This window comes from Homarus americanus, unplaced genomic scaffold (assembly GCF_018991925.1).
Source record: "Homarus americanus isolate GMGI-L3 unplaced genomic scaffold, GMGI_Hamer_2.0 scaffold28, whole genome shotgun sequence".
In the NCBI taxonomy this organism is placed as follows: domain Eukaryota; kingdom Metazoa; phylum Arthropoda; class Malacostraca; order Decapoda; family Nephropidae; genus Homarus; species Homarus americanus.
Window position 1 is genome coordinate 7,749,601 of NW_024742238.1, and position 21,796 is coordinate 7,771,396.

Sequence of the window (21,796 nt, forward strand, 5' to 3'; positions counted from 1 at the left end):
CATTTTTTTGAGGAGGGGTCAAGTTCTGTGAGTTATTTTCGAGTCAGTTCAACAATACTGCTTGTGTCAAAGATGAGTAGTACTGTAGATAATTGTCAGTGGTGTAGGTGTAGTATCAGGGCCAGATTTTTTTTTTATGCTGGAAAGAAAATTATGTATGTTACTCTTATGTTAGGTAAGTAGAGTACCTGTGTAGTTTAAGGAAACTTGAACTGTTAGGTGATAGATTGCAGCATACCATAATTTTCTTTAGAAGAAAAGTTGTGTTTCTCCTAACGGATTGTATTGGCCAATGTTCTCGACTCCTTTCTCCTCCCACAGTGGGAAAGGGGAAATTCTGTACAGTGCTGGAATAACACACTTGCATTCATAACATAACAATCCTAAACTAACTGTACATACTGCATGATGCATATCCACCATGACATCAAGTTTTACAAAATGGTGGCACTTTATTAGGGACACTTTTTACATTACATGATTTTTATTGCTTTTTAAGATTTATGTGACAGGTATGACAGAATAAAGGTGCAAAATAACTTTCCTATAAAAAAATCAACAATTTTGGATTATTCATCAGAGCGAGCATCTTTCAGTTTTATACATTAGTCCCATATATTTTGTGGTTTCTCTACATATATTCTGTACTATACTTGTAGCATTGGTATTGATTCTAGTACCTGTATTAAGTGTTGTTACAGTAACATGAAAGTTCTTTTCTAGAAAGATATGTTACCCTGTAAATGATTACTTAAAAAGAGGCCTTATTTCACCTGGTGATGGGCACCCTAATGCTTACCTACCCCAGGTAGCATTAGGGTGTTCATTCATCAGGTAAAACAAGCTTGGAGGCTCTTGATCTGAAAGAAAAATACAGTACAGGTGTACAGTACTACTGCAAGACTATTAAGAAATCTCTTGACTTTTGGAAGCAAACAAATTGAAACTGCTAACTTCGACATGACTACCAAAATTACCTAAGGATCATTTTATTTCTTTGGTTTATTTTTGAAAAGATTATTAATTGGCATCCTTTTCATAGTTGCCTTCTGGCACTTTCTGAAAATAGTGTGTGTTGAGGGGTACCCCTCATACTTAACGTAACAGCTTGTGTATACTTCATCTGATATTGATTAATTTTAAACCTCACTGATATATATATATATATATATAAATTTTTTTTTTTCTTTCTTCGTTGTATTTTATTCATTCACAGTTTCATCTGTTTTTTCTTTTCTTTTCTTTAGAAAAACTTATTAGAAGTGGTTGTTAGGTTGGGTTGGGTTATTTTATGTAGTTTCCTTTAAAGTTATACTTTATTTCATCAAAAATTAAAGTAGACTTTAGGTAGTATACTTCTTTATTTGCTCTGACAATATTGTTGGTTTAATAAAAGTGGATATCAGTATTCTATCATACTGTTATATCTGTAACCCAAAACCACACATGGAACACTACATATTGAACATAAATATCATAAACATAATATAGATCTTGTGAAAGCAAGGTACAGTACCCAGCTATGCAAGCTCTCCTTTTTTAAAAAGTACATCATGCTGTTTCTTAGTCATTTCCACTTATGTAGGCAAAGTTAAGTTAGGTCATATTTACCTGTATGGGTTAGATTTGGGCTGATGGTGTGAATAATGATGACTATAATTAATTTGATGGGAATATGAATACAATACAGCATAAAATAAGTGAGCTAAGCAGATCTGGATACAGGCGAAGTCAACAAAGATATTAAGTCAGGATTTAAATACGAGGCTTTTTTTCCAGTTATAAGGAAAGATCATCTATTTTTTATAGGAGTCCCTTAATATACCATTAATGCAGTTTCTGATTCACAAAATTTGAAGTTTACTTGTTTTTAATATTTCATGTAGATCCACATTGGAAACGTGGGCAGGATAAATCTCAAAGAAGGGAAACAATGGAGCACTTTAGCTTTTGTCTTTATTCAAGACATCTTCAGAGGCAACTGAATTTACAGGGACAGAGAGAGGCTTATATACACAGGATGACCTTACAAAACATCAGGTCAGGTCAATAACATGAGATCCACTAATCCGCACACCACCACCACCACCTCAAACATAAGAGGGGCTTATAAAAGTGGGTGATGTAACTAGTCATGTCAAGCCAGGTCAAGAATATGAGACCCACTAATCATCTATTCTACATCTACCTCAAATGCTTTCAAATAATTTTTAACTTTGGGCCATTGACAAATAAATTTATATAACATCAATTTTGTACTGACCATCACAAAGGTTTATAGAATTCATTTCCCTAATCAAACTTGTTTCAACCAGAAGAAACAAATGTTAGAATCAATTAAGAAACACTGGAAAATAATATCTCGTACCAATTGGCGGAAATTGGGATAAAAACGAATTTTCACCCAGTCTTTTTTATGTGGTTATTCTACTAGCAAGATGTTATAATCCTTATTCTACTAGCAGGCGGTTTTAGTTATTATACTACCAGGCTGTTATATTGATTATTTTACTAGCAGGCTGTTATATTGATTATTCTACTAGCAGGCTGCTATATTGATTATTTTACTAGCAGGCTGTTATATTGATTATTTTACTAGCATGCTGTTATATTGATTTATTTTACTAGCAGGCTGTTATATTGATTATTGTACTAGCAGGCTGTTATATTGATTATTTTACTAGCAGGCTGTTATATTGATTATTCTTCTAGCAGACTGTTATATTGATTATTTTACTAGCAGGCTGTTATATTGATTATTCTACTAGCAGACTGTTATATTGATGATTCTACTACCAAGATGTTAGTGATTATTCTACTAGCAGACTGTTACAGTGGTTATTCTAATACCAGACTTGTTATAGTGGTTATTCTACTAGCAGACTGTTACAGTGGTTATTCTAATACCGGACTGTTATAGTGGTTATTCTACTAGCAGACTGTTATAGTGGTTATTCTACTAGCAGACTGTTACAGTGGTTATTCTAATACCAGACTGTTATAGTGATTATTCTACTAGCAAGCTGTTAGTGATTATTCTACTGGCAGACTGTTATAGTGGTTATTCTACTAGCAGACTGTTATAGTGGTTATTCTAATGCCAGACTGTTATAGTGATTATTCTACTAGCAAGCTGTTAGTGATTATTCTACTAGCAGACTGTTATAGTGGTTATTCTACTAGCAAGCTGTTAGTGATTATTCTACTAGCAGACTGTTATAGTGGTTATTCTAATACCAGACTGTTATAGTGATTATTCTACTAGCAAGCTGTTAGTGATTACTAGCAGACTGTTATAGTGGTTATTCCAATACCAGACTGTTATAGTGGTTATTCTACTAACAAGCTGTTAGTGATTATTCTACTAGCAGGCTGTTATAGTGATTATTATACTAGCAAGATGTTAGTGATTATTCTACTAGCAAAATTAAAGTGGTTATTCTACTAGCACACTGTTACAGTAGTTATTCTACTAGCAAGCTGATATAGTGGTTATTCTACAAGAAGACTGTTATAGTGATAATTCTACTAGGAGACTGTTACAGTAGTTAATCTACTAGCAGAAATATAGTGGTTATTCTACTAGCAGACTGTTACAGTAGTATTTCTACTAGCATGCTGTTATAGTGGTTATTCTACTAGCAGACTGCTATTGGTTATTCTATTAGTAGGCTGTTATATTGGTTATTCTACTAGCAGGCTGTTATATTGGTTATTTTACTAGCAGGCTGTTAGTGATTATTCTACTAGCAGAGTGTTAGCAGTTATTCTACTAGCATGCTATTATAGTGGTTATTCTACTAGCAGACTGCTATTGGTTATTCTACTAGCAGGCTGTTATATTGGTTATTCTACTAGCAGGCTGTTATAGTGGTTATTCTACTAGCAGGCTGTTATATTGGTAATTCTACTAGCAGGCTGTTAGTGGTTATTCTACTAGCAGAGTGTTAGCAGTTATTTTACTAGCAGGCTGTTAGTGATTATTCTACTAGCAGGCTGTTATAGTGGTTATTCTACTAGGATGCAGTTAGTGAATATTCTACGAGCATGCTGTTGTCTGCCTTGGGGTTCTAATTTCCAAGATGCATGAACTAGCATAGTCTTGGATATCAGCATGGTCTCACAGTCAGGAAAACCATATTTCTCAAAAGTCAGGGAATTTGGGGATTTTTTTTTTCTGTTACTTTTTGTGAACCTGGTTTTACTAAGAAAAACAATTGCATGATGATTTTGATTTTGTTTCATTATTGTTACTACTGTAATGTGATTACAAGTAACTCCATACCACTGTAACTCTGAATTATGTACTGTACTGTAGTTTGTCAGTTCTGATGTATAGTCTCATGGTGACATTGTTCTAATATTTTGTAAGTGCAATAGATCTCCTTTTAAAAATATTAAAATGGGAAGAAATGACGGCTTTAAAGGGTCGGCAGAGGCTGTAGAAATCAATTATACATCGTGTTTTAAAGCCGGGAAAAATTGAGAAATGGGTGAGGAAAAGTCTGGAAAGGGTCAGAAAATGTTATTCCCAACCTATTGTGAGAACCCTGGTACATGAAAATGCTATTACAAAAGAGATGGGACTGGCACACTTCAATTCACATCTCAGGGTTGTCAGGGCCAAGACATTAAACAAATAACAGTCCTACCTGTGCTTGGTATAAAATAATAATAATTAGACTGACTGGGTGATTTAGCTGCTTGATGGGTATGAGGTAGGAGTGGGAATTGTAACTATCCTCACTGAGCCAGGAATGAACCTGCTTGGAGAATTCAGGTTGTAATTTTTTTTTTTTTTTTTTTTTTGTTGCCTCAAGAATCCATATCTTCAAGGAGTAGTCAAGTGGCAAGATAACAATCAATAGTAAAGATCCAGTAACATAGCAAAATGGTTTTCTCATCTTGCATTAATTTTTATTTCACAAATAATCAGAAAATTCAACTCTTGGTATTTTTAGATATGATCAGCAGTATTTCCATGAGATTAGTAGATCACTGAATATAGGAAGTTATTTACCTACATAACCCCTCTGTTGTAATATTCATTTTGAGTCATTTGTGTAAGGAAATTTTCTTGCTGGTGCCATCCACTAAGTGGCTGGTGTTACTGTGTGGTCAGTTACACCTCCTCCTTGACAGCTGATGTAGCATTCATTGTCCATCAGTGAGGGCGATACAAAGGTTCCCTCTAGGAGCAGGAGATTTGATTGGAGCACATGTCCACCAAGTTGATACACATACCTGGCCAGCTACAGGACTCCATCCCTCATGAATCCACTGGCTGCTTTTAATCCATTGTCCTTCACTTACAACCACTGAAAGCTATCAGATACTGTCCTCCCCGGATTGGCTGGATTTCTGACAAAGGCATAATGTTTTTGGACCCTTTTGGCATGTCAGGAATGGTTGTTGGGGGTCTACTGGTTAATGTAATACAGGTTGTGTATCCCTTATCCAAAATGCTTGGGGCTGAAGGGGTCTTAGATTTGGGGAATTTTGGAATATCTATACAGTATTCTGTATACCTGTATACTGCAGTAACTCACTCAGTGAGGATGGGACCCAAGTCTATGCACGAAATTAATTTTCAGTGTACAGTACTGTATTTCATTTACATCATAGGGATGCATATTGCCTGCAGGTTAGTTATGAAATATTTGAAATAATTTTGTGTGTGAAATTCCTGATGAGATATACACTGAAGAATAAAAAAGGTAGCACTCACTTCTGTCTGTTTGGCATCCCCATGAAACCTGACTCTAAGGTGTTGAGCATCCTGTGTCTTACATTTAGTCATTACACATACATACTTATTCAGAGTTTATTGCTGAAACACCCTAAAAATTATCTAAAATATTATTATCATAATTTTATGTAAGGCTTAGGGAGAGCCCACAGGCCCTTTATAGAGACAGCATACAATTTCACCGTAATTCCCATATTATTTAGGTTCATTTGGTCCGGGTTAATAAAACCTTGTTGAAAAATAACTAAATTTCCTCAAAATCCCACTCAATCCCATATCTACTATTGCTCCATAGTATTTTGCCAGTCTTGTTTACAAAGCAGTAACAGCTGATCAGTCCTGCTGTCCCTAACATTGTTGCCAGCACTCACTATCTCATGCACCTGATTTTTTAGTAATTTGAGTGACCTAGAGCCCCCTTTTTTTGTCAAAATTAACAGGGGTAAAGTGTACTTTTAAAGTACAGTACTGTACTGTATCACAAATACCAGTCTAAGGACATTTCCTTAAAAGCAAGAGCACTGCCTAGTAACTTAATAAAAGAAAAGATAAACTGTTTTGTATTAATGGGAGCCTTACCTAGGTTGTATAAAAGCAGAATTGTTGCAAGAAATTAAGAAACGGCAAGTCAGTCTAACGGCAAATTACTTTAACATTTGGTTACTACCTGTACTACAGTACAAAGTTATTACCTTAAAATATGATGTAAAATACCCCAAGAAATCCTTGATTTCCCAAGATTTTGTCAATTTTTGCTTACTGTACACTAAATTTCACCCTGAAGGTCTTAAATTATCCTAAACTGGGGTATTGCGCAAAAAAACTTTTGGATTTCAGAGCATAGCAGTTTTAGGAATTTCGGATAAGGGATACTCAGCCTGTACTGATATTAAACTTGGTATGCTAGAAGGGGTTATCATTAGCACCAGTATCAGTGAGTGCCTGAAATAATGCCATTTCAAGAGCAAAAGTGCCTCACCTTGATCTATTAAAGAGCATTAATTTGTCATCAGGTCAAGTTTGGGGTCAGAATAACCTTACTTCATGTACCTGATGTAAATCCACTGCCTATTCAGATTTCATATGACCCACCCCTGGTTTACCACGACCTGACCTAAGAAGAGTGTCCACTTTAATCCCCTGACCATAATTTATGGTCCAAACTTAAGGACATCAGCTGCTACTCTCTGTTCTCCCTTGACATCTGAACCTAAGAAAAATTACTTGTGACCATTGCAGAGGTCCAGGTAACCCCATGAGCTGTTGTGTGACCCTCTATGGTGAAACTTGCAAACCCGGGTTTGGGAACCCCCGGTGTTGACTGTTCTCTTGCTCTGCTTCGCCACCTGCTATGGAATGAGGCTTCATTTCTCTAGGATGTTCAGGGTGCCCTTTTTTTCCCTTTGTTTGCATTTATATCATGATATGCATAGTACTGCTTCAAGGAACCTTGGAGATATGACCCATCTTAGAGAGAATGTATGATACCCATTTTTTGGGGGTTTGGAATTCAGTACCAGTGATTGCTTACATTCCTAGAGGTTTGAGGATATCACTGATGAACTATACAGTAATGGAGAGTTGTTAGTGTTTGGTTGTCATTGGGGTAGCTCTCCTGGGGATTATTGTCTGCTTAGTTCTTGAGCTTTTGTAATATCCCCTCCACCAACTCTTTGGGTCAGCTGTTGTAACGAGCCACTTGGCAAAAGACAAACTAGAAATGGTTTGATCTTGAAGTCATATTTCTTAACAAAGTGTGTAGCTAAGTGGCTCAGATACCCTCCTCCTCCCTTAAGTTCATACATAGTTAGCTGGGAAACTGAATGTAATCCAAAATGGCAGATGGGCCTTAGAATCATGCCAGGCATATCATAGTGAGCGTGTGTACAGGTTGGGTGGACACTTGCAGGTACTGTAGTTACTGATTTTTTAAGTTTTGATTTATGAAAATTTTAAGTAATTAAAAAAAGTTCCATGTTTTAATTCATGAACAAAACATCCCCCTTCAATTAATAATGAAAATGTGTACAATAAAGCCTCCGATAACAACGGTTCGACCAACAACTTTTCATATTTAAAACCCTAGTTAATTTAGGACCCAATTCAATTTACCTCTTTATTTCATTCGTATTTACGACCAAAATATAATAAAAATGAAATAAAATTACATTTTCATAAAAATAACTAAATCCTGATATGTATTATATAAAAAAATAAAAATGAAGAGTGCCTAGTTCGGAGCTTGGCGGGCCTTTTGTTTTCATACATCTGGAACAGGAACAGGAGAAAAACTTTCTCAGGTTTCTTACAGCATTTTTGCATCCCTATTCAACATGAGCAAGAGAGCAAGTGATGGTAGTGTTGGTTCAAAAGCTAAAAGAAAGTGTATAAGCTTAGACGAGAAACTAGATGTGTTAAAACGACATGAAAAAGGTGAGAGGTCTGTGGATATTATATGGAGCAAGCAATGAACATATTTTCTGAAGTGGATCCATTGACAGAACAAAGCATTAAAATTTAAATAAATGCAAATGACCTCTACATAGAGATGTATTATAAGAAAAGAAAGCAGCTGTGCAAGGTTCTTTTGACAGCTTTATTATTCGAAGGCCTAAACCATCAACTTCAGCTACACCATCAAATTCAGCATCATAAGCAGCTTCAACATCAACTTCAGGTTCAGTAACAGTTTCAGCAGTAGCTTTATGGAAAGCTACAGCTTCAGCCAGAGTTGAACCTGATGACTTCGTCATCTGAGTAAAAACTTGCACAATACTGTATTCATTGGCTGTCCTTATGTTTTAGACTTTACCGCCATTGGTGAGTAAAATTTTTGTTTTACATTCGTCAATATAATTTAAAACGTATATGAACAGTAAATAAGTGCTGCTTTCATTTTCGTATGTAGAGAAATGACTATATGTTTTCACATGTACGCACTTACTGTTCATATGTTGGCGTTCCCAATTGTCTCGCATTATTTCTTTACCATTATTGGTTAGCTACTTCTAGTGTTCCATTTATTAACATTAAATAACATTACTTAAAACATACATACAGGTATTAAATTTTTTAAAATTAAGTTCACTACAGCTACAACCAGGGTCTTATTTTCTTCAGTTTCTTATGTAGAACCATCGTCACTCACGAAAACAATGCCGTCTTGTCTCCTCGTGTGTGTTTTAATATTCTACGAATTATTAATGAATTGCATTGTTCATTTCACATATACAGTGGTCCCTCGGTTAACGAGCACAATTTGTTCCAGAAGGTTGCTAGTTAACCGAAACTTACTTTGAGGTGTGGATATAGAAGGCTCCTGGATGATGATGATGATGGGAATTAGAATGGGGGTGGAGGAGAAGGGAGAAGAGAAGGCATTGGTGTGGAAGAGAAGTCACCCCATGGCGCCATTTCACCCATAAAATTTTTGTTTTCTAGGTGTATGTAATTCAAGATTATTTTCTTTAAATCAACACTGCACTGCATTATATATTGTCAATATGTAAAATAAATTTAAAATTGACCAATAATTTGCTTGGAAACGCACAAAAAAAGCATTTAGTTGAAGAGAGTCTCAAGCAAGATGTTACCTCCACTGAAAAGACAGAGACTGACGCTTGTATGGTGTGTTGACAAGCTGTTTGGCGAGCAAAAAACTAGCTTCCTATACTTCAATTATGTTCAATAATTGTTAAAATGACTAAAAAATGTAATATAAAACTTTTAAAATTATTGAATAGTACAAACTTCTTGATATTTACTAAAATAGTAAGGAATTTAAGCCCTAGAACCGATTACGGTATTGGCGGACTAATACTACAGTTGGTGGACCGCCAAATGCAAGCGAAAACATGTGGAGGGGCGCTCGTTAAAAACTCGTTAATCGAGGGATTGCTCGTTAACCGAAGTTAAGAATCTTATGGAAGGTAATTCGTTAACCGAGGGATCACTGTATAAACATTAATTCAATCGAATACATATTCAGTAATAAACAATAATGAATCTTCTGTACATATTCTTAAGCTAAATGACTGTTTCCTTGAGCGCACATGTATACATTGGTGTTCCACACTCACAGTAGTAGCACTGGAATAAATCTGGTTTTATAACATACAATGAGGTTTTTCAGGAACCAAATCGTTTCATGAATCAGAAAATACTATACCAGTACTAATTTATATCTGCTGTACCTAAATGGATGAGGCTGGGAGGGATGGGTGATGGTATAATGAGCCACCAGCTGCCAAGTGGGGAGCTGCTCCTTCCCACTCCAGACTTCCAGATTAATAAGCCACATGGTTATGAGCTTCACAAGAGAATGAGATTTTAGAATAAATTTCCCCATTTTTCAGATTGGCATGTCATTAATTATATTTTTTCCACAGAATTGAACAAGAATCCAGTTGAGGGCTTTTCGGCGGGGCTTATCGACGACAACGACATCTTCAAATGGGAAGTTCTCATTATAGGCCCTCCTGATACACTTTAGTAAGGATGTTTTTCTTTGGTTTTTTTGTCTGCACCCTCATAAATTGTTGTATAATTTTTCTCTTAAGTCCTGGAGGCATTACGCGTTCTTTTAAGGAATATATTTGGATGAATACTTTGAGAAGTTAGGAGGTTGAAAGAGTTCACTAGTGCCGAGGGAGAGAGAGCTTATCAATCACATTATAATAAGTGAGAAGGCTTTAAAGACATTAAGTCATAGGAGGAGGATGTGACTGATAGTGATATGATCTTTTCTTTTTAGTTTCTTCTTCTTTAAATTGTTTTTCTTCATTTTATTTTTCATTTCCTTGAATGTCTTTTTTTGCTCATTCACTTATCTGTAGCCTTTGCTCACTGACTCTTTCACTTATGGAGAGAAATTTGTCACTCACATACTGACAACATTTATTTTTATATATGTACTTACCTTAATTGATCTAACTGCATTTTATTAGTATTTGGTTTTCTTTGATCCTGTTCTCTCTCTCCCTCCCCCTCTTGTTTTGAATGTGTAACTAGTGTTGAGTGTGAGGGTAGGTTTGTACTGTATCTTCACTGGTAACTGAAGTGCTAAAAAAAATGATTTTGGAAGATGTTTCTGTACAGGGGCTCCGTTATCAGTTAAGAGAGTGAGATCTGGGCACACAGAGACAAGGTAGATTAGTGGGTGATATTAACAAGTGGCAGTTTTGAATGTTTTAAGTCCACCTGTGCTGAGGAATATCTACTAGAAGTGATTAAATGTTGATGAACAAGAGTAGGCTTAGGTACTTGTCCAAAGACTTGCATGTGATATTTTATGCCTCTTTATAAGTATTTGCAAAGTATAGTTTAGGCATGATGTTTGAATATACTGTAATGGTTCCTGTTTGGTAGCCATGACCACTGTTCACTGGTATCATACATGGAGGATACAGAGAAACAAACCAAGATTTTCTCTACCATTTAGTTTCGTCTCTCATCATTCCCCCTTACTGCCTCCCAACCACCGAGGGAACTGAACCATCACTAGAAATGTTGGTCTGTTTTTGGAGAGATGATAATGCACATTATTTGGTTTCATTTATGTATAGTTTTGTCATAGGATACATCATCAGAATGCCATTCCCGTGCATGTAAGTTGTGTAATGATGGAAACTCCCAAATAAGTGAGTGTGGCATAACTGTAATTATGCATGGCAGTCTTGTGAACAGCCCAGAGCAAGTGTATGAGGCACAACTGCTGTCATAATAGATGCCATGATGTTCATTATTATTCTCACTGTTGTTTGTTTCAATTTCAGAGTCGTAAGACTCCTCACATTGCTTCATCTGCAGAAGCACTTGGTAGGTAGGCAGTGTCACTTGACAACCCCCCGACGACCTGGTGAATGATGAATGTCTTATACATGATGAGCACTGTTCGTCACACACAGACACACACACAAACACATTACTGCACAAAACTGGAATTAATGCAGGGGTACTCTGGTGTATGCATGACTTGGACATAATACAGCATGCATAACCTACATATGATTTCTTCCCCCTCATTTACTACACTTGACCATAGTTGTAGGATGACTATTTCAGGTATGTGATGATGGGAAAGGAAGCAGAAATATTTGTAGTGCAGTATTACTTGAATTCTTCCATTCCCAGTGTCTTTGGCCTGGAGGTTACCAATAAAACAAATTGCAATTTTTTAAACATTTAAATACGCTGAAGCTTCAGTTGTAACCTATGTTTATTTGTTTTACCCTGTCCAAACTAGTTTAGTACCACATACCAGTGTGTTCTTACAAGTCATGTGTTCTTAAATTATTACAATGAAAAGCTTGCTTCTCTGGTAAACTGTGCAATATATGGAAGGTTCCACAATAAGAGCAGCAAAACCATATGACACAAACTAACTTAACCAAAACTGTGAAGGATCTTTAAATTAAGTTTGGTTGGTTTTTGCTGTCCAACTACCATACAGTATATGTGGTTTAGCATTCCTGTTTGTGGTACTTTTCCAACTTGGTGCATTTTGTGCCTCGGATGGTCTACTTATAATCACTGGTTAAAACTTGGTGCTTTTAATTACAGGTTCTTCTTGATGCTGTACATCTAGGGAAAAATTATTAAAATATATTTATATTCTATATCTAATGATACACATGATTACTTTGTTTAATGTCAGCTACAGTGGCTGTGAAATATTTTTCATCCTGCAGACTTTCATGGCATTAGGTGTGAGGTAGCATTCATACCTAGACCTATCCTCTTGCTTACATATTGTGCTGGGAACAAAGAAGCTAACAGTTACTCAGTAATAAATATATCAGGAATTATACTGTATATGCCACCTACACCATTAAGACTAAATGCTGACTTTCCAACAAGATACTTCTGTTTGGCAAAGTCAAATTAATGTATTATTAGTCAGTACTGTACTGCATATGACTAAAGATGAGAGTTTTAATTTTGAACAAAACACTAGCTCATTGGTTGATTGATTCAGAGCGAGATCTGGGTGTATTCAGAGTTTTCATAGTGCAGCATCTTCATTTATCTGAGAATAGAAAAAAGTTCTCATCTAAATATGCCTGTATTCCTTTCTCCATTCAGTTCCTGTAGTTTATCTTTGGCCTCTTCTTATATATCCACTTCAGCCTTTATACAAAACATTCATCACTTATCCTGAAAGATTGTGTTATTTAGCCAGATAATACTTACACGCACAAGTTACCAAAACACTTGGGGCTCACCAGTCTCAAACTCCTAATGGGCCTACATTGTTTTACCCCACCAGTTCAGGGAAATGATTCATTAATTATCACCAAATAAACTCTTGTAGCCCATGAGATATACATTTAGTTAATGTGAGCCTATGTTCTTTGTGTATCTGGTATATATACTCTAGTCTTATCCCTTAAATGATTGGTAAAGATTCCCGATTCCACCTCCGCTGATTCTAAATCAGGAAAACAAAAAACGCCCTTTGACATTGCCCACCATCCCTACAACTAATATCAATGGGGCTTAAGCATAACTAGGACATAATTGGTTACTGCAGTGCATTCTGGACCAAACCTGGGGTCATTTTTGCTGGGGTATGTGTAATTTTGTTTGAAAGGGATTTTTGGGGAGGGGCCATCTTAATGTTTTGTGATTGGTGACCGAGGATGATGTCTTATATGCAAGGAGATTTAAGTTAAAAGCTAGTTTGATAAAGAAGGTAAGTTACCCTTGCCCACCAATCAAAATTATCAATGTATCCATGACATTTATGATAGCTACCAGTGAACTTTCTTACTGTAATCTGTAACTATAAATTACTACGGTATATAGTACAGGCATCCTTCGACATATGAATAGGTTAGTTTCCTGAAAATCCTTTTGTTAAATGGATTTTTGTATAGCAAATAAAAGAACATATGGGGAAAATAGGGTTCAGTTTCCAAAGAAAAATAAACATCATACCTCAAAAACACGAAACTGGTTCAGACAATAAAAAACCTACCCAACTAATGATAAATAGTACATAACCACTGTAATTTTCTACCTAACGCATTAAAAACACTAATAAAATACTGTGTAACTTTGGTACACTACCTTATGGGAGGGCAGTCTAGGCCCACCATCACAAGGGGGAGGGTTGAGTTAGGGCCTTACTCTGCAAGATGAGGAGAGTTGTCTACCTCATCACCTCTGTCCATCAGTGTCATGAACTACAGGTTAGCCTGCTTGTTCCTACACATAAAATTTTTAGCCGCTTGCTTGATCTCGTGAGCATGTTTATATATTGTGGCGACAGTAGAAGCGGCCAGACTAAGATCTTTCCTAATCTTCGTAGGTCCGTCACCATGTTCATGACACTATTACCTCCAGGTTTTTCTCGAGTCACAGCCTTTCATATTTTTTTAGTGTAGTACAGGTATCCAAAGATTCAGCAGAATGCTTGGATGCCAAAACGAAAGGATGGCACGAATGCACACGGAAAATGAAAAATCACTTCATATACACAAATAGCGGAAGGAAAGACGCAGGTTTTTGGGAGATGCAGGAGGGCAGGGGGTATGGTCAGTGAGCAAGAATACGTCTCTGTGCATCTCTCCCCAAGATGGATGCTCCAGCTGACTTCCAGGGCACACAATTTGAATTTTAGCCGAGGTCAAAATTCATATAAGTGGGGGAAGGTTTCATATCTCGAAATAGTTGTCATTTTAGGAAATTCATATAAATGAATATTGATACCTTGAACGTTCGTATAGCATGAGATACTTGTATAGTTTCATTATATCATTTATCTGCTTGACAATTTTAATTTATACCATGTAGAGGCTGATATATGATATTTTTTTATAATTTTTATTGTATTTTTTCTTCTATAAGTGTTTGTAAATAGGAAAATACAGTTCCACTATACTGTACAGTATATACTGTATACATAATGTACATATATTTATTATGTTGCTCTTCAAAGGCATTTCATTCCATGTGACTAGAATCACCCAGATGGAGCCTGTGTTTGTTTTTATTTTTTCCTTTTTATATATAAACCACTTACTGTAGAATATAAAGCATACAATTTAACCACAGAAAACATCATAGCACTATGTTTAAGTGAGTCATACTGCTGTGTTCCATTGACTGATCTTGGATCCAAAATCTGAAGTCAAGCCATATGTTACCCATCACTTTTTCTCTGCCTTTTGTTATTCTAGCAACATTTAATGGGGTCACACTTCAGTAAATTATTTACCTTTTCTTTGATGCAGTGGCAACAATATGGTAACATGGGAGTACAGTAGAGGAAAGTACATTTCTAGTCAATATTTTTTATTTATTTTCCTTATCATGAACTGGTAGCTGATAGACATCTAGAGAAGGCTTGTTGTTAAAACATACATCAGCCTACTTTTGTTATTTTCACGTTAGATAACTAATAATGTCGCTCATTCCTTGTAATTTAAGTGGAATAAAATAAAGATGGCAGACCTAACCTCAGATGTGCCCCAGAATGCATGACGGTAAACCATCGGTGACTTGGTTGCTGTGCTGTTTAGGATGGGTGTATTGATGTAGGTTCCTATTTAAGGGTTAAAATTAAATTTTTAATTCAAGATTCCAGTTCAGTTGTAGATGTTAATGATTCTTAAAGTGTAAATTGAATATAAATTTGTACACTATTGGTGGATATCTGTCATTGCCCATACAATAAAATGAACATACACAGCGGAAGTTTTTCTACTACAGTACAGTATTGTATTTGGTTAATCTCGACAGAAAAAAAATATTTACATAGAGGCTATTTTCTGGGTTATTAGCTGAGGGGAAGTATATAGACAGTCTTTAATTGATGGTTCATTTCTTTGTCCAAAAATCACAGTTAATCACCGCTCAATTGGACTGTTACTTTTTATATGGACGTAAGACCACATTCTTGTGTACAGTACAAGCAAGTGTCAACTGCTTCACTTACATGATAGTCAAACTAGCAATTGTTAACTTGTTTCTTATGGTGTGGCCAGAGTCTCCTCAAGTGTTCCGGCTACAGTATATGTATAGCTTCCACTTTTAAAACCTTCATTACTTCAAATTGAAACTGAAATCCCTCATTACCACACACTGGAATTGAAACACGTCCTTGCCACAAACTGAAACCCTTCTTCACCACACTAAAACTGACACCCTCACCACACACTGAACCTTTAGAGCACAGGATGTCGTAGGGAGGACACTAGCCACAGCAGTCGGTGAATACTCCTGCCGCGTTAACCTGTGATATATGCTTTCTCTTATTTATTTCATTGTGATTTGTATACTTTTTTTTTTAAATTAAATTAACCTGTATGCTAAAAACATTATTTTTAACCGTATAGTACTTAAAAGTGATTGGTTAATTGCATAACCCCAAATTAATTTTAAAATGTAACCTGGATACTAATTGTTTTAAATTTTTAGCCTGTGTAATATGCCTTGTTTACTGTACCCTAAGGTAATTTTATTTAAATTCTACACTAAAGTATTTTAAAATTTCATTAGTATTCTGTAATGTAAAGCTATTTTTCTTTTTTTTTTACCTGTATATCCCTAAAGAATTTTGAGATAGCCCATATTCTCAGGATTTTTTTTTAATTATCTTTATATTGTATTCCACAAATAGTAGTCTCATTTTGCATTCTGCACCGAGAGAATTTAAAAAATATGCTTTTATGAAAAATTAACCAGTTTATTCTAAAGAATTTTATAATTTACATGTTTAAAAAAATATTATTTTAATCTCAATAGTCTTGAACAATTTTAAATATTAACAGTATGTACTGATACTGTATACACATTCAAAAATTAAAGTTTAAAATATATTCAAGTACCTGTATCATACACTTCTCAGATAATTATAATATTTTAATCTGTTTTATTATTTTTTTATATATATATAATTAAAATATATGACTATATTTTAAGAGAATGGTAGTGTTTTGTTAAAAGTGTACATGGGTGGGTGGTGTATACACTGTGCTGTAGGTTAGTTACCCTTATTGGTGTAGCTGTTGGTCTCTGTCATGTAAATGCCTGACACTTGCATTGTTTTAGTCATTGACAGTGTCAATTATCATTATCAGTTACTGATGTTTCAGATATATTTCATAATCAGAGGAAGAAAATTTAATATTGAAAGAAGAGACTTTTCAGTTCAATATGTAAAATGTATTCTTTCATTATTGTTATTAGCTTTCTCTTTCATTGCAATAGATTTTCTTCACTAATAACAGTTCCTTTTTCTTTACCCTGTAGTGAAGGCGGTTTTTTTAAAGCACATCTAATATTTCCCCGAGAATATCCCCTCCGACCACCTAAAATGAAGTTCATCACAGATATTTGGCATCCAAACAGTAAGTTCATGTTCTGGGTGTATGTCTGTCACAAAATATAGTTATGATTGACATGTGGTCTTGTGCAGTGTTCCCACAACTACCATCTCATACGTACCATCCATCTATGGCTCATTGACCATATGTTTCTTTTACTCCACAAGGCCACTGTCTATTAGATTTGACCTGAATTTGTCATTTTTTGAACTTTGGGAATAGTATTACTGTACAGTGAACCCTCACTTTACACGGTTAATTCAACCCACGGCGGCCCGCGTAAAGTGAGAAACGCGGAAAGTGAACAACATAACATATGGGATTAATTGAAATAGAGACCGGGCTGACCCCCAAACTCCACTTTTTCCCGACACAATACGTACGTTTTACTAAAAATAACATCTTAACTTTATGATGGTATTCACCCACACATAATATAGAAGGGAACAGTCAATAAGAGAAGAATAAACTGAAGGTTAGGTTAGAAAAAAACAAGGTTGGGGTTAACACTTACGTTAGTAGAAGAGATGGGGCGGCGTAGGGGAATGGAGGCTGGTTCCGAAGCAGAGGGCAGGCTACTGGCCCTCAGGTGAGTCTCCATCGGTGTCATCCACACTTACTAGTGCCTCCCTGACAAATCCCTCAAAGTCATCATCACTGTCTCTGCCTCTGTCACTATCACTGGCTTGGGCTGGCTGTGGTGGGTTGCGGGCGAAGAACTCTGTTATGCTTTGCTGACGGCTGGTGTTTATGTTGTCGTGATAAACTTTGATGTAGGGCTCCATAGTCTGCAACAGCTGGGTAGTGAAGATTTCATACCTGTCTGAGTCAGGGTTGTCGGAAAGGAGGAGCTTGACTTTCTCAATACACTCGATGGCACCCCTAACATTACTATGGGATAAGCGGCGTTCTTCTTGGGATGACGCACCACCTGCCTCTTCACTGACATCATCATCATCTACCATCTCGTCGGTAGTCACATCAGGATCCCTTATCACCTCCAGGATGTCGTCGTTGGTGGTCTCGGAGAAGCCTGCAACTGTAACACTCTGCGCAGCTTCTCTGGCAAGGTCCACTGCTACTGCAACAGTCTGAACCTCACCAGTCACAGATTTACTCTGCCTAACACCTGGAATGCCTTGCAACACATGTCTCCATGCGTGACGAACAGTTGCTACAGACAGCTGATCCCATGCCTCCACCAAGAAGTCCACAGCTTTCTTGACGTTGAATGTTCTCCAGAATTGTTTTAAAAGTACTTCTTGCTCTGCCAACTGTTGATTCTCGTCGTCTTCGCTCTTGCTATCGGTGTTGGTGTCACTCAGGTTACGCAACTCTTCCTTGGTGTTGGTGTAGTCGTTCAGGAGGTTGAATTTTTTAGCAGAGAATGCAGCTTTTACATTACAGATCAATTCTTGGTCCATGGGCTGTAATATAGACGTAGTGTTGGGAGGAAGGAAGACCACTTTTACGTTGGGGTGACGATCTAACAGTAGGGGCGAGTGTCCTGGTGCGTTGTCCAGCAGCAACAAAATCTTGAATGGCACATTATGTTGCTCACAGAATTTCTTCACATCGGGAACGAAACAGTCATCAAACCAGGAGAGGGACAGTGTAGAGAACATCCACGCCTTACGTGCGGTCAGCCAGTGGACATTTAGCTTGGTCATGTCCATGCTCTTGTAGGCGTGCGGCTTGCGTGCTGTGTGGATCACCGATAACTTGAGCTTACAGGTACCGGAGGCATTGGTGGTAAACAGGACGGTGATGCGCTCCTTCTGCAACTTCCGGCCCCGACACTTGCTGGCATTCTTCACAACGAAGGTCTTGGAAGGTAGCTTTTTCCAAAAAAGACCAGATTCGTCCATGTTAAACACCTGGTCGTCGGTGTACTGTCCTTCCTCCATAATCTCACGTAAAAACGGAGGAAATTCCCTAGCCGCAACACGGTCAGCACTAGCTTCTTCACCACCAATGTTGATATTGGTGATCTTGTTTCTCTTCTTAAACCTCTGTAACCACCCAGAGGAAGCATTAAAGGGTTTGGGCTCTGTAATTCCCATCTTTCGTGACACTGCAGCATACAGTTCACGTGCGTACTCCTTAACTGAGCGCGTGTCCACCGCCATGTTCCGTCGCGCCTGACGCACCAAGTAGCTCACAAGTAATTTTTCTGTCTTGAGAAGCACCTGGTTGTGGCAATACTTGATCATAGAAGCACCTGTAGACTTTGTGATGTTCATGTGCTCCTTTATCTTGGCTGCAACCTTCTTAATTGTCCTGATCGTAGACTCGTTAACACCATGCTGGCGTGCAAGATCAACCTGTCTTGTTCCTTTCTCCAACTCTTGTATGATCTTATATTTAATTTCGTAGCTTAAGGAGCGTCGTGTCTTATTTGGCTTAGGGCGGCTGGGTCCAGGTAATGCAAGGTTTCTTTGTGGTGGTGGTGGTGGTCCGGTGGAAGCCATTCTTATGGAACAATGGATACCGATATACATGGTGTAGCCTGGAGGGGTGTAACTGACGCTGTAGGTCGAGGGGCTTGAACGCTCCCGCGGCGGGGCACGTCATAGTACTACATTAAACCAATCACAGCTAGCAGGGAGGGAGGTAAGGATGCTTTGCCCAATCACAGTCCGCTACGTCATATGACGTCACCGATAACACAACAAAGACATACACTGCGCAACCTACTCGCGCCGCTTACACAACATGGCGGATGGTGGGAGATTTGGATCCAAAAATGGCGCGGCGCGAGAGGACCGCCCCAGCCGCTCTCCGCCTAAAGGGGTACACGCACCGCGGAAAGTGAGCATTCTGGTTTCGGCAGGGTACCGCGTAAACGTGGAAACGCGTAAAGCGAGGGTTGACTGTACTGTATTAGGGCATATTTTAGAGCTGTAGCTTGATTTGTTATAGCAGCAATATCTAAAATGAGTTAAAACTAAACCAGATAATGTGTCCTGTAAACCACATGGTGTGTGGTGTGACAGCTGCTTGCATGCACTACTGTACTTCAAGGTTAATGCTGTATAGGGATCTTGTTTCTGTGGAAGAAAAGTCTTTGTGAACCAATCACAACTTTTTTGTATTCTAAATATTTTGTCTGTTCCAGGGGTCTGATTGTTAACTTCTGAAAGCTAGTTGTAAAAATGAATTTAAGATACAGTATTGTATAGCAATTGTCCCTATACTTTTGTGTGTGCTAGGAATGTAATTTTAACGTACTTTATTTAAAAGCCAATGGTATGAACATAGTATTTCACTTTTGCAGTTGAGAAGAATGGGGATGTATGTATCTCAATTCTTCATGAACCTGGGGATGATAAGTGGGGATATGAAAAGGCCTCGGAGCGCTGGCTTCCCGTGCATACAGTTGAGACCATCCTCATCTCAGTCATTAGTATGCTAGCAGATCCTAATGATGAAAGTCCAGCAAATGTCGATGCAGCGGTAAGAAATTTTTTTTTTTTTGTTGGTCATACATCTACTTCCATCTCATCTCTTCTAAGTCCATTAATTTGTGTCCTCTCTTTTTATTTTCTGTTGCTACTGCTTTCATCATAAATACTTTGATGAAACTGAGTCTTAATACCAAAAATGTCCAGATGTTGTCACCATTATACAAGATGATAAAGAATTGGTTCCTTAGTTACCTTAATGCAGACTGGTCAAAAAGTTCTTTGGGACTATCAGGTTAGCTATAGTACAGGTGCTAACTGACTCAGATAATGGTTCATGCTTATAATGAAGATAATTTATTATGTCAGTCATATTGTGAATATATGTTTTGTAATATGTAAAGTAAGACTTGTTGTGTATAGGGAGCAGTGTATTTTACTGTTCCTGACATTGATATACATCTCCCCATCTTTCATAAGAAAAAATAATTTATCTTAAGTACTGTACCCTATCAGTTTCACTTACCTATCACTCCATTACAGGTAGTGTTTTAATTCAACTCTTATATTGTATTGGGTTTTCAGTAAGAACTAGGGTAATTCTAACTCTTTAACCATGTAGATATTCATATTAGCCAAAATGAGGTACAGTACCGTACAGTACTGTCTGTGAAGTAGAAGGATCATTTCACCATGGTGCTCACACTACCATTCCCAAGTCTCATGGTGACATCACTTATTTAGTCTATAGAATGAAAGGGTGTAAATTATTCAGTAACCCTTAATTTCATTGTATTGTACTGTACCGATCAATGAAACCTTATAAATATGTTTATTAGTCTGTCAGAATTTAAATATATTTATTGGTCTGACATAAATACCAGTACTGTACGTTACATTTTATTTATTTTTGTATTAAAATATTTTAAATCTTAAATTATAATTTAAGCATACATTAATTCCATTTGAATGTGGACCACAAAATCTACTGAATATTTAACTTAAACATAGAATGTGTATTCCTTACAAATTTGGTACAGTGACCCCTCGGTTAACGAACTCAATCCGTTCCAGAAGGTCGTTCGTTAACCGAAAAGTTTGTTAACCGAAACCATTGTTTCAATGCGTTTTTGGGTAATTGGTTCCAGCTCACCGAAAATTTCCTAAATTCAACAAAAATGGTAGAAAAGTTCACTTACTTTGAGGTGTGTATGTAGAAGGCTCCTGGATGATGATGATGATGGGAATTAGAATGGGGGTGGAGGAGAAGGAAGAAGAAAAGGCATTGGGGTGGAAGAGAAGTCACCCCATGG

The 21,796-nt window shown here is 37.0% G+C and overlaps 1 protein-coding gene across 2 annotated transcripts in view; it reads left to right on the forward strand.

The window, feature by feature from the left end:
* Positions 1-21,796, forward strand: part of LOC121876677 (ubiquitin-conjugating enzyme E2 G1-like) — a 28,020-nt gene that overhangs the window by 1,074 nt on the left and 5,150 nt on the right. For both annotated transcript variants that reach the window (XR_006090800.1, XM_042382028.1), the window contains exons 2-4: positions 10,138-10,240; positions 17,006-17,103; positions 20,357-20,535. Coding sequence is in view for 1 of the 2 variants with exons in the window: in XM_042382028.1 (XP_042237962.1) it covers positions 10,138-10,240; positions 17,006-17,103; positions 20,357-20,535 (380 nt within the window). In the remaining variant the exon portion in view is untranslated. The remainder of the gene's footprint in view (positions 1-10,137; positions 10,241-17,005; positions 17,104-20,356; positions 20,536-21,796) is intronic.